General features: G+C 40.7%; 1 protein-coding gene across 1 annotated transcript in view; it reads left to right on the top strand.

Moving 5' to 3' along the window:
- TPP2 (tripeptidyl peptidase 2) overlaps positions 1-19,360 on the top strand; it is a 217,732-nt gene that overhangs the window by 70,850 nt on the left and 127,522 nt on the right. Inside the window, exons 16-17 of the mRNA XM_053705476.1 lie at positions 17,831-17,937; positions 18,251-18,405. Of these exons, the coding sequence (XP_053561451.1) occupies positions 17,831-17,937; positions 18,251-18,405 (262 nt within the window). The remainder of the gene's footprint in view (positions 1-17,830; positions 17,938-18,250; positions 18,406-19,360) is intronic.

The following is a 19,360-nucleotide window of genomic DNA, read 5'->3' as shown; positions in this document are numbered from 1 at the left end:
TAATTTACTAAAAAAAAATGATAAAATATGAGGAAAAAATGGAAAAAACACACTTTTTCTAACTTTGACCCCCAAAATCTGTTACACATCTACAATCACCAAAAAACACCCATGCTAAATAGTTTATAAATTTTGTCCTGAGTTTAGAAATACCCAATGTTTACATGTTCTTTGCTTTTTTTGCAATTTATGGGGCAATAAATACAAGTAGCACTTTGCTATTTCCAAACCACTTTTTTTCAAAATGAGCGCTAGTTACTTTGGAACCCTGATATCTGTCAGGAATACCTGAATATCCCTTGACATGTATATATTTTGTTTTAGAAGACATCCCAAAGTATTGATCTAGGCCCATTTTGGTATATTTCATGCCACCATTTCACCGCCAAATGCGATAAAAAAAAATAAAAATAACTTTTTCACAAAGTTTGTCAAAAACTTTAGGTTTCCCACTGAAATTATTTACAAACAGCTTCTGCAATTATGGCACAAATGGTTGTAAATGCTTCTCTGGGATCCCCTTTTTCAGAAATAACAGACTCGTATGGCTTTGTGGTTGCTTTTTGGTAATTAGAAGGCCGCTAAATGCCGCTGCGCACCACACATGTTTTCTCCTGTTAAGTGTAGTCAGTCCACGGGTCATCATTACTTCTGGGATATTAACTCCTCCCCAACAGGAAGTGCAAGAGGATCACCCAAGCAGAGCTGCTATATAGCTCCTCCCCTCTACGTCACACCCAGTCATTCTCTTGCACCCAACTAATAGATAGGATGTGTGAGAGGACTGTGGTGATTATACTTAGTTTTTATATCTTCAATCAAAAGTTTGTTATTTTAAAACAGCACCGGAGTGTGTTGTTCCTTCTCAGGTAGAATTTGAAGAAGAATCTACCTGAGTTTTTGGATGATTTTAGCCGGCGTAGCTAAGATTCATTTTGCTGTTCTCGGCCATTCTGAGGAGTGAGGTAAACTTCAGATCAGGGGACAGCGGGCAGGTTTCACCTGCAAAGAGGTATGTTGCAGTATATTATTTTCTGAGGAATGGAATTGACTGAGAAAATACTGCCAATACCGATATAATGTAAGTTCAGCCTTAACTGCAGTAGTAGCAACTGGTATCAGGCTGTAATGTATATATGTTTACACTTCAGTATTCTGGGGGGAATGGCACTTCACTGGGATAATACTATATGCATAATAACTTTTAGCCTAACTTGCAGTGGGAACGTCTAGCAACAGGCTGTTTAATGACATTTCATGTTCATTGATTTTAAACGTTTTGCTGGCATGTTAAATCGTTTAATTATCTGAGGTACTGGGGTGAAAAAATTGTTTTGGGCACACTTTTTTTCACTTGGCTGTTGTTTATTTTAATTTAAGACAGTTTATTGAACTTCCCTCACTGCTGTGTGTGAGGGGGAGGGGCCTATTTTGGCGCTTTTACTATGCATCAAATATTTCAGTCAGCATCATTTCTCTCAGCAGAGCTGTGAGAATTATAGTTTGACTGAGATAAAAACGTTTATTCTGTAATTTGTTTCCTGCTTTCAGAAATTGTTATCTTTGCTAATGGGATTAAACCTTTGCTAAAGTTGTGTTGTTTAATTGCTGAGGGGAACAATCCTTTGCTAAAACTGTATATTCTGACAAAGATTGATGCTATAACTTAATTATTTTAACTGTTATAATTTTTTTCTGTGCTTCTTAAAGGCACAGTTCGTTTTCATATTATTTGTAAATTACTTTGAAAAGTATTTTCAAGTTGCTAGTTTAATTGCTAGTTTGTTAAACAAGTCTGACTCAGAGGAATATCTCTGTGCTATATGTGCAAAAGCCAAGGTGGAGCCCAATAGAAATTTATGTACTAATTGCATTGATGCTACTTTAAATAAAAGTCAATCTGTACAAATTGAACATCAGTCACCAAACAACGAGGGGAGAGTTATGCCGACTAACTCGCCTCACGTGTCAGTACCTGCATCTCCCGCTCAGGAGGTGCGTGATATTGTAGCGCCGAGTACATCTGGGCGGCCATTACAAATCACATTACAAGATATGGCTACTGTTATGACTGAAGTTTTGGCTAAACTAACAGAACTAAGAGGTAAACGTGATCACTCTGGGGTGAGAACAGAGTGCGCTGATAATGCAAGGGCCATGTCTGATACTGCGTCACAGTTTGCAGAACGTGAAGACGGAGAGCTTCATTCTGTGGGTGACGGTTCTGATCCAAATAAACTGGACTCAGACATTTCAAATTTTAAATTTAAGCTTGAGAACCTCCGTGTGTTACTAGGGGAGGTATTAGCGGCTCTGAATGATTGTAACACAGTTGCAATCCCAGAGAAAATGTGTAGGTTGGATAAATATTTTGCGGTACCGACGAGTACTGACGTTTTTCCTATACCTAAGAGACTTACTGACATTGTTACTAAGGAGTGGGATAGACCCGGTGTGCCTTTCTCACCCCCTCCTATATTCAGAAAGATGTTTCCAATAGACGCCGCCACACGGGACTTATGGCAAATGGTCCCTAAGGTGGAGGGAGCAGTTTCTACTTTAGCTAAGCGTACCACTATCCCAGTGGAGGATAGCTGTGCTTTTTCAGATCCAATGGATAAAAAATTAGAGGGTTACCTTAAGAAAATGTTTGTTCAACAAGGGTTTATATTGCAACCTCTTGCATGTATTGCGCCTGTCACGGCTGCAGCAGCATTTTGGTTTGAGTCTCTGGAAGAGACACTTCAATCATCCACACTAGATGACATCACACACAAACTTAAATTCCTTAAGTTAGCTAATTCATTTATTTCAGATGCCGTAGTACATTTAACTAAACTTGCGGCTAAAAATTCAGGATTCGCCATTCAGGCACGCAGAGCTCTGTGGCTGAAATCCTGGTCAGCTGATGTTACGTCTAAATCTAAATTGCTTAATATTCCTTTCAAAGGGCAGACCTTATTCGGGCCCGGCTTGAAAGAGATTATTGCTGACATTACAGGAGGTAAAGGTCATGCCCTGCCTCAGGACAAGGCCAAAGCCAAGGCTAGACAGTCCAATTTTCGTTCCTTTCGTAATTTCAAAGCAGGAGCAGCATCAACTTCCTCTGCACCAAAACAGGAAGGAGCTGTTGCTCGCTACAGACAAGGCTGGAAACCTAACCAGTCCTGGAACAGGGGCAAACAGGCCAGAAAACCTGCTGCTGCCCCTAAGACAGCATGAATTGAGGGCCCCCGATCCGGGACCGGATCTAGTGGGGGGCAGACTTTCCCTCTTCGCCCAGGCTTGGGCAAGAGATGTTCAGGATCCCTGGGCGTTAGAGATCATATCTCAGGGATACCTTCGGGACTTCAAATCCTCTCCCCCAAGAGGGAGATTTCATCTGTCAAGGTTGTCAACAAACCTAACAAAGAAGGAAGCGTTTCTACGCTGCGTACAAGATCTTTTATTAATGGGAGTGATCCATCCAGTTCCGCGGTTGGAACAAGGACAAGGGTTTTACTCAAATCTGTTTGTAGTTCCCAAAAAAGAGGGAACCTTCAGGCCAATCTTGGATTTAAAGATCCTAAACAAATTCCTAAGAGTTCCATCGTTCAAGATGGAAACTATTCGAACATTTTTGCCCATGATCCAAGAGGGTCAGTACATGACCACAGTGGATTTAAAGGATGCTTACCTTCACATACCGATTCACAAAAGCCATTACCGGTATCTAAGGTTTGCCTTTTTAGACAGGCATTACCAGTTTGTAGCTCTTCCATTCGGACTGGCTACGGCTCCAAGAATCTTCACAAAGGTTCTGGGCACTCTTCTGGCGGTACTAAGACCGCGAGGAATTTCAGTAGCTCCGTACTTAGACGACATACTGATACAAGCTTCAAGCCTTCAAACTGCCAAATCTCATACAGAGATAGTACTGGCATTTCTAAGGTCGCATGGATGGAAAGTGAACGAAAAGAAAAGTTCTCTCTTTCCACTCACAAGAGTTCCCTTCCTGGGGACTCTGATAGATTCTGTAGAAATGAAGATTTACCTGACAGAGGACAGGTTAACAAAACTTCAAAGTGCATGCCGTGTCCTTCATTCTATTCAACACCCGTCAGTAGCTCAATGCATGGAGGTAATCGGACTAATGGTAGCAGCAATGGACATAGTTCCTTTTGCACGCCTACATCTCAGACCACTGCAACTGTGCATGCTAAGTCAGTGGAATGGGGATTACTCAGATTTGTCCCCCACTCTAATCTGAATCAAGAGACCAGAAATTCTCTTCTATGGTGGCTTTATCGGCCACATCTGGCCAGGGGATGCCATTCAGCAGGCCAGACTGGTCAATTGTAACAACATACGCCAGCCTACTAGGTTGGGGCGCTGTCTGGAATTCTCTGAAGGCTCAGGGACTATGGAATCAGTAGGAGAGTCTTCTTCCAATAAACATTCTGGAATTGAGAGCAGTCATCAATGCTCTTCTGGCTTGACCCCAGTTAACAACTCGGGGGTTCATCAGGTTCCAGTCGGACAACATCACGACTGTAGCTTATATCAACCATCAGGGAGGGACAAGAAGCTCCCTAGCAATGATGGAAGTATCGAAGATAATTCGCTGGGCAGAGTCTCACTCTTGCCACCTGTCTGCAATCCACATCCCGGGAGTGGAGAACTGGGAGGCGGATTTCTTAAGTCGTCAGACTTTTCATCCGGGGGAGTGGGAACTTCATCCAGAGGTCTTTGCCCAAATACTTCGACGTTGGGGCAAACCAGAGATAGATCTCATGGCGTCTCGACAGAACGCCAAGCTTCCGCGCTACGGGTCCAGATCCAGGGATCCGGGAGCGGTCCTGATAGATGCCTTGACAGCACCATGGACCTTCAGGATGGCTTATGTGTTTCCACCTTTCCCGATGCTTCCTCGATTGATTGCCAGAATCAAACAGGAGAAAGCATCAGTGATTCTAATAGCGCCTGCATGGCCACGCAGGACTTGGTATGCAGATCTGGTGGACATGTCATTCTGTCCACCTTGGTCGTTACCTCTGAAACAGGACCTTCTGATTCAGGGTCCTTTCAAACATCAAAATCTAACTTCTCTGAAGCTGACTGCTTGGAAATTGAACGCTTGATCTTATCAAAGCGTGGTTTTTCTGAGTCAGTTATTGATACCTTAATACAGGCTAGGAAGCCTGTTACCAGAAAGATTTACCATAAAATATGGCGTAAATACCTATATTGGTGCGAATCCAAAGGTTACTCTTGGAGTAAGGTTAGGATTCCTAGGATATTGTCTTTTCTACAAGAAGGTTTAGAAAAGGGTTATCCGCTAGTTCCTTAAAGGGACAGATCTCTGCTCTGTCCATTCTGTTACACAAGCGTCTGTCAAGAAGTTCCAGACGTTCAGGCTTTTTGTCAGGCTTTGGCCAGGATTAAACCTGTGTTTAAAGCTGTGGCTCCACCATGGAGTTTAAACCTTGTTCTTAACGTTTTACAGGGTGTTCCGTTTGAACCCCTTCATTCCATTGTTATAAAGTTGTTATCTTGGAAAGTTCTATTTTTAATGGCTATTTCCTCGGCTCGAAGAGTCTCTGAGTTATCAGCCTTACATTGTGATTCTCCGTATTTGATTTTTCACTCGGATAAGGTAGTTCTGCGTACTAAACCTGGGTTCTTACCTAAGGTAGTCACTAACAGGAATATCAATCAGGAGATTGTTGTTCCATCCTTGTGCCCAAATCCTTCTTCGAGGAAGGAACGTCTTTTGCACAATCTGGATGTAGTTCGTGCCCTTAAATTTTATTTACAGGCAACTAAAGATTTTCGACAAACGTCTTCCCTGTTTGTCGTTTACTCTGGTCAGAGGAGAGGTCAAAAAGCTTCTGCTACCTCTCTCTCTTTTTGGCTTCGTAGCATAATTCGTTTAGCTTATGAGACTGCTGGACAGCAGCCTCCTGAAAGAATTACAGCTCATTCCACTAGAGCTGTGGCTTCCACTTGGGCCTTTAAGAATGAGGCCTCTGTTGAACAGATTTGCAAGGCTGCAACTTGGTCTTCGCTTCATACTTTTCCAAATTTTACAAATTTGACACTTTTGCTTCCTCGGAGGCTATTTTTGGGAGAAAGGTTCTTCAGGCAGTGGTTCCTTCTGTATAAAGAGCCTGCCTATCCCTCCCGTCATCCGTGTACTTTTGCTTTGGTATTGGTATCCCACAAGTAATGATGACCCGTGGACTGATCACACTTAACAGAAGAAAACATAATTTATGCTTACCTGATAAATTCCTTTCTTCTGTTGTGTGATCAGTCCACGGCCCGCCCTGTTTTTTAAGGCAGGTAAATATTTTTTAAATTATACTCCAGTCACCACTACACCCTTGGCTTCTCCTTTCTCGTTGGTTCTTGGTCGAATGACTGGAGGTGACGTAGAGGGGAGGAGCTATATAGCAACTCTGCTGGGTGAATCCTCTTGCACTTCCTGTAGGGGAGCAGATAATATCCCACAAGTAATGATGACCCGTGGACTGATCACACTACAGAAGAAAGGAATTTATCAGGTAAGCATAAATTATGTTTTTTCACAAAGTTTGTCAAAAACTTTAGGTTTCCCACTGAAATTATTTACAAACAGCTTCTGCAATTATGGCACAAATGGTTGTAAATGCTTCTCTGGGATCCCCTTTTTCAGAAATAACAGACTCGTATGGCTTTGTGGTTGCTTTTTGGTAATTAGAAGGCCGCTAAATGCCGCTGCGCACCACACATGTTTTCTCCTGTTAAGTGTAGTCAGTCCACGGGTCATCATTACTTCTGGGATATTAACTCCTCCCCAACAGGAAGTGCAAGAGGATCACCCAAGCAGAGCTGCTATATAGCTCCTCCCCTCTACGTCACACCCAGTCATTCTCTTGCACCCAACTAATAGATAGGATGTGTGAGAGGACTGTGGTGATTATACTTAGTTTTTATATCTTCAATCAAAAGTTTGTTATTTTAAAACAGCACCGGAGTGTGTTGTTCCTTCTCAGGTAGAATTTGAAGAAGAATCTACCTGAGTTTTTGGATGATTTTAGCCGGCGTAGCTAAGATTCATTTTGCTGTTCTCGGCCATTCTGAGGAGTGAGGTAAACTTCAGATCAGGGGACAGCGGGCAGGTTCACCTGCAAAGAGGTATGTTGCAGTATATTATTTTCTGAGGAATGGAATTGACTGAGAAAATACTGCCAATACCGATATAATGTAAGTTCAGCCTTAAATGCAGTAGTAGCAACTGGTATCAGGCTGTAATGTATATATGTTTACACTTCAGTATTCTGGGGAATGGCACTTCACTGGGATAATACTATATGCATATAACTTTTAGCCTAACTTGCAGTGGGAACGTCTAGCAACAGGCTGTTTAATGACATTTCATGTTATTTGATTTTAAACGTTTTGCTGGCATGTTAAATCGTTTAATTATCTGAGGTACTGGGTGAAAAATTGTTTTGGGCACACTTTTTTCACTTGGCTGTTGTTTATTTTAATTTAAGACAGTTTACTGAACTTCCCTCACTGCTGTGTGTGAGGGGGAGGGGCCTATTTTGGCGCTTTTGCTACGCATCAGAAATTCAGTCAAAAGTCTGTTTCTCTCCCTGCATGATCCGGATCGTCTCTACAGAGCTCAAGGGTCTTCAAAAATTATTTTGAGGGAGGTAATCACTCACAGCAGACCTGTGAGATTGTGTTTTGACTGTGATAAAAAACGTTTATATTTTGTACATTTTTTTCTGCTATTAAGGGTTAGTTATCCATTGCTAATGGGGGCAATCCTTTGCTAAATTTATGCCTTTACCGGGAAAAATTTGGTTTTTGTAATTTCTCCGGTTTTTTTCTGTGCTTCTTAAAGGCACAGTGTGTTTTTCATATTACTTGTAAATTGAGTTGAAAAGTATTTCCAAGCTTGCTAGTTTAATTGCTAGTTTGTTAAACATGTCTGACTCAGAGGAATATCTCTGTGCTATATGTGCAAAAGCCAAGGTGGAGCCCAATAGAAATTTATGTACTAATTGCATTGATGCTACTTTAAATAAAAGTCAATCTGTACAAATTGAACATCATTCACCAAACAACGAGGGGGAAGTTATGCCGACTAACTTGCCTCACGGTGTCAGTACCTGCATCTCCCGCTCGGGAGGTGCGTGATATTGTAACGCCGAGTACTTCAGGGCGGCCATTACAAATCACACTACAGGACATGGCTAATGTTATGACTGAAGTTTTGTCTAAATTACCAGAACTTAGAGGTAAGCGAGATCACTCTGGGGGTGAGAACAGAGTGCGCTGATAATATTAGGGCCATGTCAGATACTGCGTCACAATTTGCAGAACATGAGGACGGAGAGCTTCAATCTGCAGGTGGACGGATCTGATCCAAAGAGAGTGGATTCAGACATTTCAAACTTTAAGTTTAAACTAGAAAACCTCCGTGTACTGCTAGGGGAGGTATTAGCGGCTCTGAATGATTGTAACACCGTTGCAATCCCAGAGAAATTATGTAGGCTGGATAGATACTATGCAGTACCAGCGAGTACTGATGTATTTCCTATACCTAAGAGGCTTACAGAGATAATTACTAAGGAGTGGGATAGGCCCGGTGTACCCTTTTCCCCCCCTCCTGTATTTAGAAAAATGTTTCCAATAGACGCCACCACACGGGACTTATGGCAGATGGTCCCTAAGGTGGAGGGGAGCGGTTTCTACTCTGGCTAAGCGTACCACTATCCCGGTGGAGGATAGCTGTGCCTTTTCAGATCCAATGGATAAAAAATTAGAGGGTTACCTTAAGAAAATGTTTGTTCAACAAGGTTTTATATTGCAACCCCTTGCATGTATTGCGTCTGTCACGGCTGCGGCCGCATTTTGGTCCGAGTCTCTGGAAGAGACTCTTGACTCAATAACTATAGATGAGATTTCAAATAAGCTTAAAACCCTTAAGCTAGCTAATTCATTTATTTCAGATGCCGTAGTACATTTAACTAAACTTACGGCTAAGAATTCCGGATTCGCCATTCAGGCACGTAGAGCACTGTGGCTAAAATCCTGGTCAGCTGATGTTACTTCTAAATCTAAATTACTTAACATACCTTTCAAAGGGGCAGACCTTATTCGGGCCCGGTTTGAAAGAAATTATCGCTGACATTACAGGAGGTAAAGGCCATGCCCTGCCTCAAGACAGAGCCAAACCTAGGGCTAGACAGTCTAATTTTCGTGCCTTTCGTAACTTCAAGGCAGGAGCAGCATCAACTTCCTCTGCACCAAAACAGGAAGGAGCTGTTGCTCGCTACAGACAAGGCTGGAAACCTAACCAGTCCTGGAACAAGGGCAAGCAGGCCAGAAAACCTGCTGCTGCCCCTAAGACAGCATGAATTGAGGGCCCCCGATCCGGGAACGGATCTAGTGGGGGGCAGACTTTCTCTCTTCGCCCAGGCTTGGGCAAGAGATGTCCAGGATCCCTGGGCGTTAGAGATCATATCTCAGGGATATCTTCTGGACTTAAAAACCTCTCCCCCAAAAGGGAGATTTCATCTTTCAAGGTTGTCAACAAACCAAATAAAGAAAGAGGCGTTTCTACGCTGTGTACAAGATCTTTTGCTAATGGGAGTGATCCACCCAGTTCCGTGGTCGGAGCACGGACAGGGGTTTTACTCAAATATGTTTGTGGTTCCCAAGAAAGAAGGAACCTTCAGACCAATCTTGGATTTAAAGATCTTAAACAAATTCCTAAGAGTTCCATCGTTCAAAATGGAAACTATCCGGACAATCTTACCCATGATCCAAAAGGGTCAGTACATGACCACAGTGGATTTAAAGGACGCTTACCTTCACATACCGATTCACAAAGATCATTACCGGTATCTAAGGTTTGCCTTCCTAGACAAGCATTACCAGTTTGTAGCTCTTCCATTCGGATTGGCTACGGCTCCAAGAATCTTCACAAAGGTTCTGGGCGCTCTTCTGGCGGTACTAAGACCGCGAGGAATTTCGGTGGCTCCGTACCTAGACGACATTCTGATACTAGCGTCAAGCTTTCAAACTGCCAAGTCTCATACAGAGTTAGTACTGGCATTTCTAAGGTCGCATGGGTGGAAGGTGAACGAAGAGAAAAGTTCTCTCTTTCCACTCACAAGAGTTCCCTTCTTGGGGACTCTTATAGATTCTGTAGAAATGAAGATCTACCTGACAGAAGGCAGGTTAGCAAAGCTTCTAAATGCTTTCCGTGTCCTTCATTCCATTCAACACCCGTCAGTGGCTCAATGCATGGAGGTAATCGGCTTAATGGTAGCGGCAATGGACATAGTACCCTTTGCACGCCTACATCTCAGACCACTGCAATTGTGCATGCTAAGTCAGTGGAATGGGGATTACTCAGATTTGTCCCCTACTCTGAATCTGGATCAAGAGACCAGAAATTCTCTTCTATGGTGGCTTTCTCGGCCACATCTGTCCAGGGGGATGCCATTCAGCAGACCAGATTGGACAATTGTAACAACAGACGCCAGCCTACTAGGTTGGGGCGCTGTCTGGAATTCCCTGAAGGCTCAGGGATCATGGACTCAGGAGGAGAGTCTCCTTCCAATAAACATTTTGGAATTGAGAGCAGTTCTCAATGCCCTTCTCGCTTGGCCTCAGTTAACAACTCGGGGGTTCATCAGGTTTCAGTCGGACAACATCACGACTGTAGCTTACATCAACCATCAAGGAGGGACGAGAAGCTCCCTAGCGATGATGGAAGTATCAAAGATAATTCGCTGGGCACCTGTCAGCGATCCACATTCCTGGAGTGGAGAACTGGGAGGCGGATTTCCTAAGTCGTCAGACTTTTCATCCGGGGGAGTGGGAACTTCATCCGGAGGTCTTTGCCCAAATACTTCGACTTTGGGGCAAACCAGAGATAGATCTCATGGCGTCTCGCCAGAACGCCAAGCTTCCTTGTTACGGGTCCAGGTCCAGGGACCCGGGAGCGGTCCTGGTAGATGCTTTGACAGCACCTTGGACCTTCAGGATGGCTTATGTGTTTCCACCCTTCCCGATGCTTCCTCGATTGATTGCCAGGATCAAACAGGAGAGAGCATCGGTGATTCTAATAGCGCCTGCGTGGCCACGCAGGACCTGGTATGCAGATCTAGTGGACATGTCATCCTGTCCACCTTGGTCTCTGCCTCTGAGACAGGACCTTCTAATTCAGGGTCCTTTCAAACATCAAAATCTAATTTCTCTGAAGCTGACTGCTTGGAAATTGAACGCTTGATTTTATCAAAGCGTGGATTTTCGGAGTCAGTAATTGATACCTTAATACAGGCTAGGAAACCTGTTACCAGAAAGATTTACCATAAAATATGGCGTAAATACTTACATTGGTGCGAATCCAAGAGTTACTCATGGAGTAAGGTTAGGATTCCTAGGATATTGTCTTTTCTACAAGAGGGTTTAGAAAAGGGTTTATCTGCTAGTTCCTTAAAGGGACAGATCTCAGCTCTGTCCATTCTTTTACACAAACGTCTGTCAGAAGTTCCAGACGTTCAGGCTTTTTGCCAGGCTTTGGCCAGGATTAAGCCTGTGTTTAAAACTGTTGCTCCACCATGAAGCTTAAATTTAGTTCTTAACGTTTTACAGGGTGTTCCGTTTGAACCCCTTCATTCCATTGATATTAAATTGTTATCTTGGAAAGTTCTGTTTTTAATGGCTATTTCCTCGGCTCGTAGAGTCTCTGAGTTATCAGCCTTACATTGTGATTCTCCGTATCTGATTTTTCATTCAGATAAGGTAGTTCTGCGTACTAAACCTGGGTTCTTACCTAAGGTTGTCACTAACAAGAATATCAATCAAGAGATTGTTGTTCCATCATTGTGTCCTAACCCTTCTTCAAAGAAGGAACGACTTCTGCACAATCTAGATGTAGTCCGTGCCCTGAAATTTTATTTACAGGCAACTAAAGATTTTCGCCAAACTTCTTCCCTGTTTGTCGTTTATTCTGGACAGAGGAGAGGTCAAAAAGCTTCTGCTACCTCTCTCTCTTTTTGGCTTCGTAGCATAATACGTTTAGCCTATGAGACTGCTGGACAGCAGCCTCCTGAAAGAATTACAGCTCATTCTACTAGAGCTGTGGCTTCCACTTGGGCCTTTAAGAATGAGGCATCTGTTGAACAGATTTGCAAGGCTGCAACTTGGTCTTCTCTTCATACTTTTTCCAAATTTTACAAATTTGACACTTTTGCTTCTTCGGAGGCTGTTTTTGGGAGAAAGGTTCTTCAGGCAGTGGTCCCTTCCGTATAAAGATCCTGCCTGTCCCTCCCGTCATCCGTGTACTTTAGCTTTGGTATTGGTATCCCAGAAGTAATGATGACCCGTGGACTGACTACACTTAACAGGAGAAAACATAATTTATGCTTACCTGATAAATTCCTTTCTCCTGTAGTGTAGTCAGTCCACGGCCCGCCCTGTTTTTTATGGCAGGTCTAAATTTTTAAATTATACTCCAGTCACCACTGCACCCTATAGTTTCTCCTTTCTCGTTCGGTTCTCGGTCGAATGACTGGGTGTGACGTAGAGGGGAGGAGCTATATAGCAGCTCTGCTTGGGTGATCCTCTTGCACTTCCTGTTGGGGAGGAGTTAATATCCCAGAAGTAATGATGACCCGTGGACTGACTACACTACAGGAGAAAGGAATTTATCAGGTAAGCATAAATTATGTTTTATGCCCAGGAGTGAAGGGGTTAATTAGGGAGCTTGTAGGGTTAATTTTAGCTTTAGTTTAGTGTAGTAGACAACCCCAAGTATTGATCTAGGCCCATTTTGGTATATTTTATGCCACCATTTCACCGCCAAATGCGAGCAAATAAAAAATAAACTTTACATTTTTCAAAATTTTAGGTTTCTCACTGAAATTATTTACAAACAGCTTGTGCTATTATGGCAGAAATTGTTGTAAAAGCTTCTCTGGGATCCCCTTTGTTCAGAAATAGCAGACTTATATGGCTTTGGCGTTGCTTTTTGGTAATTAGAAGGCCGCTAAATGCTGCTGCGCACCACACGTGAATTATGCCCAGCAGTGAAGGGGTTAAATTAGGTAGCTTGTAGGGAGCTTGCAGGGTTAATTTTAGAGATCAGCCTCCCACCTGACACATCCCACCCCCTGATCCCTCCCAAACAGCTCTCTTCCCTCCCCCACCCCACAATTGTTACCGCCATCTTAAGTACTGGCAGAAAGTCTGCCAGTACTAAATAAAAGAGTTTTTTTTTTTTAAATAAAAATTATAAAATATTTTAGTTGTGATGGACCCCTGCCTTAGCACCAACCTCCCTGATCCCCCCCTCCAGCTCTCTAACCCTCTCCCCTACCTAATTACCGCTATCTTGGGTACTGGCAGCTGTCTGCCAGTACCCAGTTTGGCCCCACAAACCAAACTATTTAAATTTTATTTAACTTTTATTTGTATTTTTAATTATTTCTGTAGTGTAGCAGCCCCCCCACAATACCCCCACCCCCTCCCCCCCCCAGATCCTTTTATATGTAAAAAAAAAAAAAAAATTAACTTTTTTTTTAACTTTTTTTTTAACTTTTTTTTTCCCCCTTCCTTCATTGGTGTCAGTGTGGCTAATGCGCGCACGTGCGTCCACACGCACCCGTGCACGTTTGCGCGCATCGTGCACGCGCGCACACGCTCCCACCGGACAAAGGCACCATCGGCACCATCACTACCGGTGCAGAGAGGGCCACAGAGTGGCTCTCTCTGCATCGGAGGCTTGTAAAGGGGTATTGCAGGATGCCTCCATATCGAGGCATCACTGCAATACCCTCAGAGCTGCTGGAAGTGATTGTGATCACTTCCAGCACTCTGTTAGACAACTGACGTACCAGGTACGTCCATTGTCATTAACTGCTTGTTAATGCATGACGTACCTGGTACGTCAGTTGTCATTAAGGGGTTAAAGTGATTGTAAATATTAAAGAATTACTGCTCAGTATCTAAAAATAATCTTATAAACATGGGCACTTTAATTCCTTCTACTTTCTTTAGCAGATCGAAGACTAATCCGGCTTCCTCCAATCGTTGCGTGCCCCACGAGCTAGACGCCAGATGGGGAAAGTAACAATTGGTGGAACCAGATTCGTCATCTATCTGCTAAAGATAATAGGAAATGCGGGCGAAGGAACGACGGTATGTTAAACAGCACTCAATGGTAAATATTTTAAAAATGAAGCGTCTTTTAAAGTTTTAATGAATTAAAGTGCCCATGTTTTTAAGATTATTTTTAGATACTGGGCAGTAATTTATTAAAATTTACATTCACTTTAACATGGGAAAACTTTCTGACAGGTTCTTCAGACTTGTATCTGTACAAGGCTATGGTGTTTACATTATTACAAATTTAATGGGTCAAATGTCCCCCTGTACATATTCTGTAGTTTATATTTTGGTTCATTGAGCACTCTCATTAATGAGATCCAAATGTGATCTTTGTTCTTTGTTGTGTCTAAAAGAAAGCATTACATTTTTTTTATTTATTTATATTTTTTAAAATAATTATCCATTTACTTGTGATGTTCACTGTCCATAGATTAAGTAGTAAAAGGAACGGACAACCAGCTCAATACCTTTGTTAGCCTGTTCTATGGCGATTTATCACCTGTGTGCAGCTGCTTTATAGCCCTGCTTTTCACAGAGAAGAACTTTCCTGTAGTGTATCATTCTGATCCCGCCTATTATGGTCAGTCCAACCCCGAAATATCAGACAATTCTCCTCTGAACAAGGAACATGACAACCTCAGATGATAGTTTCGGCCTTCACTGGGCCTCTTCAGTGAGGTGTAGCCATATTCCTCTAGGCACACTGAGCAAAGAGTCTACGTCTGGTTGCCCCTTTTTCCCTTAGGGAGACATAATACACACAGGGCAAGATTACAAGTTGTGCAGTATGGGTTTTTCGCGCATTATATGGTCTTTTTGCAATTAATTTACATTGTGCAGATATTACAAGTCTTGTGCGCAATCGCCTTTTACGCAACAATCCTTTCCACGCTCGAAGAGCTGTAGTTCAAAAATACATTCCTAAACGCTTCCAAAATACATTACAAAGTACAATTGCACTCATATTATCACTGTGGGTGTTAGAAAAAAAAAGCAGATGCAGGGATTTTACATTGACCTACATACACATGCATAGAGAAACATGAATTTATATGTATAGATATATGTTTAACTATGGAGATAATGAAAATATTTCACATTAGAATCTTATGCACATTTAAACAATATCTCAGAGGGATTTTTAAATATATATATATATGTATGTGTGTGTGTGTGTATATAAATAATCTCTTGTTATAAAATAGATATATCAGTCTAAAAATCATAACCTATATAGTGAAATATTTATTTAGGAATAAATAGAACCTATTACATTACAAAAGCACGCGATTTGGCTGTTTTAATTACGCTGGTTAACGCGCTCGCAAAATAAGTTATTTTGCCATTTGTAATACCTGCGCTACCCCAAATGCGAAAAAGCCATAAAGCGCGATGTGTTTTCATAACTGATTTGCCGTACGACTTGTAATCTTGCCCACAGAGAGAAGCACACTCTCAGGAATGAACAAGTGGCTCAATAACTTATTAGTTGAAATGTGATAAAGAGAAGATGGTAGTGAGTTAATTGCAATATGCGTGTGTGAACGTGTATATATAAATATTAGAGGGTGTGTTTTTTTTTTCCCCCTAGCGAATGCAGAAGTAAGCTGCCAAAAGCCGCAATTGGCACTTTTTGGAGCCGCAATTATTCTTGTGAAAGTGCAACACACTGAGATTTGTGCAAATCTAGATCCCAGTGTGTAGCACTTTCACAAGAAAAAATGCTGCTCTGAAAAGCGACAATTGTGACTTTTGGCAGCTTACTTCTGCATTTGCTAGGGAACGGAAAAAACTATGCACGTACCAAATAAATAAATATTCTTTTATGATTCACATAAAAATTACAGTTTTAAACCACATTCCAATTTACTTCTATTTAATTTACTTAATTCTTTAGGCATCATTTGTTGAAGAAATAGCAATTCACATGGGTGAGCCAATAACACCAGAAATCTATGTGCAGCCAATCAGCGGTTACTTAGCATATTAAGATATGCTTTTTAACAAAGGATGTCAACAGAATGAAGCAAATTGGAAAATATACTTTTAAACTAGTTTACAATTTACTTCTATTATTTATCTGAATCATGAAACAAACAAATTGGATTTCATGTCCCTTTAATCTTTTTCTTTAAACATGAAATTACAGGGGATGCTTAAAATAAATGATATGTATTTTATTGTGTGTTATTGATTTGTAAATAAAATAAAACACATTCAGTCAGTGCTAACACTTTTCTCTGGAAGATTATTTCAGCCTTTTCTAGCAATAGATCTGGCTTCATGTACACCGGTAACTATTGTCTGCCTTTTTGTGATATATCATGTGCAGGGTACAGGCGTTGTAGCTAAATTAGAACTCAGCATTTTATTAAAGTGATACTGAACCCAAATGTTTTCTTTCATGATTCAGATAGAGCATGAAATTTTAAGCAACTTTCTAATTTACTCCTATTTTCAATTTTTCTTCATTCTGTTGCTATCTTTATTTGAAAAAAAAAGGCATCTAAGTTAAGGAGACAATTTTTGGTTTTGGACCCTGGACAGCACTTGTTTATTGGTGGGTGAATTTATCCACCAATCGGCAAGAACAACTCGGGTTGTTCATCAAAAATGGGCCGACTTCTTAACTTGCATTCTTATTTTTTAAAATAAAGATACAGAGAGAATGAAGAAAATTTGATAATAGGAGTAAATTAGAAAGTTGATTAAAATTGCATGCTCTATCTGAATCACAAAAGAAAAAAAATGGGTTCAGTGTCCCTTTAAGTATTTTTCTACTATTTAAAAGAAAACAAAATTGTTGCCAATATAACATTTTGCCATTAGCCATATAACCGTAATAAATAGTGAAAGACAGGCAATTAATAGGTCAGGTTGCATGTTATAGCTATGTTTTGTGCAACTATTTGTATGTAATATATGCTCTAGGGCTATTTTTAAAGGGATATGAAACCCACAAAAATGTATTTCATGATTCAAGATCAGTTAAAGCTGATACTATTTATGAGCAGATGTAAATGACATTGCAAATTGCTGGGTAGAATTTCAAATCCAGATCTCAGTGTGTTGCACTTTCACAAGAATAATTGTGGCTCCAAAAAGAGCGGAACGCAGCTTGTGACCACCTTCTTCCTGATTCGTTAACAGAACGATGTGCACAAATGCGCATATCTAATAACTATCTAATATCTAATAACTATGATGAATGTGTATTTTTTTCATTTTACATGAAGATTAAATGTTTAATTTTGTGTCCCTTTAAAAAATTATTGCCAACAATTTGCTCTCCAGAGGGAGCCAGCATTGAATACTTAGGTGATAAAGGTGTGGAGGATCTTGCAATAACTGGACAGAATAGGGTGTAAAATTATAAAGCATCAGTCATCAAATTGTAGGCTTACCATTACCCCTTACACCCCACCCTAAAATGAAATAAAATTTCGCTGCAATGTCTTTTGAAAAGTCATATGAAATATCCCAAAATACTTTTGACTGTTTTACCTTAACAATGCAAAACAATGACACGTCTGCCTAAATATGTGTAAGAAATCAATGTACCTTTAGATTTCATGTTATAAATTAGTATAGTCAATTTAGAGAAACCCAGGAATTCATCTTTAGTTGGTAAATATCATGAACAGAGAGTACTTTGTTTTTTTGTCTTTAGGCTAGGTGGTTCTGCAGCATATGACTTAGAATATAAAGATGTACATTTCAAGCCTGGTCAGATACAACGCCATTTCATTGAAGTTCCTCAAGGAGCCACTTGGGCTGGTAAATCAGCAAGATAAATGATCAGTCGGTCAATCTCTTTCTTCATAATCTGTCTCCTTACAAACACCAAATCTCTTCATGATTTATCATGTCCCCCCCCTCCCGTCTCTCTTCTTACACTCTCTTTACACACTTTATCCTCTCCCTCTCTCCTCACACAACCTTTTTAGAATTGTTCTTTCTGACTCCTGAGTAATTGATCATTGAAGCTTTTTACCTTCTCTCTCTTCACTTTCACTTCTCACTCTCTATGTTGCTCTCTCTCACACAGTCCAATTATAAAACCAGTGACCAATCTTTCTTTTTCCATCAGAGATAACGGTAACATCACGTTCTTCTGAAGTGTCTTCAAAGTTTGTTCTTCATGCGGTTCAGCTAGTGAAACAGAAAGCATACAGAAGCCACGAGTTTTATAAGTTCTCATCTCTGCCAGAAAAAGGTTCTATAACTGAAGCTTTTCCTGTTTTGGTGAGTTCAACTTTTCTTTTTAGATATTTAGTACAGTGTTTTTTGTTTTTTTTTGGTACACTAATATATTTCTTACAGCTTTTTTTTTTTTTTGTGTTAATTGAGTTGTTTGGTAGTGAGTTGTACGGAATAGAAGGAAAAATGACTCCCAAGACACCTAATAAAGATGATAGGATTATTATTTCTATGTGGTTTGAAGTACTGACTGGAAGACTTTGATTGTAGCCTGCAGTCAAAGGTCCATAAAACACCAACTTGGAAGTACCAAGAAAAGGTTTAAATACACACATAGTTAAATCTATATACTTTATTTTGCCTGTAATTTTAATGGGGCAGTTAACACCGAAATTGTTGTTGTTTTAAAAGATAGATAAAGCCTTTACTACCCATTCCCCAGCTTTGCATAACCATTATTGTTATATTAATATACTTTAAAACATTTAAACCTTTACATTTCTGCCTTTTTCTAAGCCACTACAGAGAGCCTCTTATCACATGTTTTTTTTATTTGCTTTACACAACAGGAGACTGCTAGTTCATGTGGGCCATATAGATAACAGTGTGCTCATGCCCGTGAAGTTGTGCACAACACAGCCAAATTGGCTTAAATTCAAGAGATAATAAATAGAAAGTCATGTGATCAGAGGTCTGTCAGAAAATGCTTAGATACAAGGTAATCAGAGCTAAAAAGTATATTAATATAACCATGTTGGCTGTGCAAAACTGGGGAATGGGTAATAAAGGGATTATCTATCTTTTTAAACAATAAAAAAAATTGAGTTCACTGTCCCTTTAACTCTGAACATTATGTTTTTTCCCATGACGATGAAAGTGGAAGTGCTTACTCTAGGCTTTACAAGCCTAACCATGCTACATTCAAAACATTTAATTTTGTTCATCACAATAGCTCATGTATATCTGTTCCTAAATGGACACAACAAAGGAGATAAGGTGA

The sequence above is a fragment of the Bombina bombina genome, chromosome 3 (assembly GCF_027579735.1).
Source record: "Bombina bombina isolate aBomBom1 chromosome 3, aBomBom1.pri, whole genome shotgun sequence".
Classification (NCBI taxonomy): Eukaryota; Metazoa; Chordata; class Amphibia; order Anura; family Bombinatoridae; genus Bombina; species Bombina bombina.
Note: the sequence above shows the minus strand (reverse complement) of the source record. Positions and strands in the feature narration are given on the sequence as shown.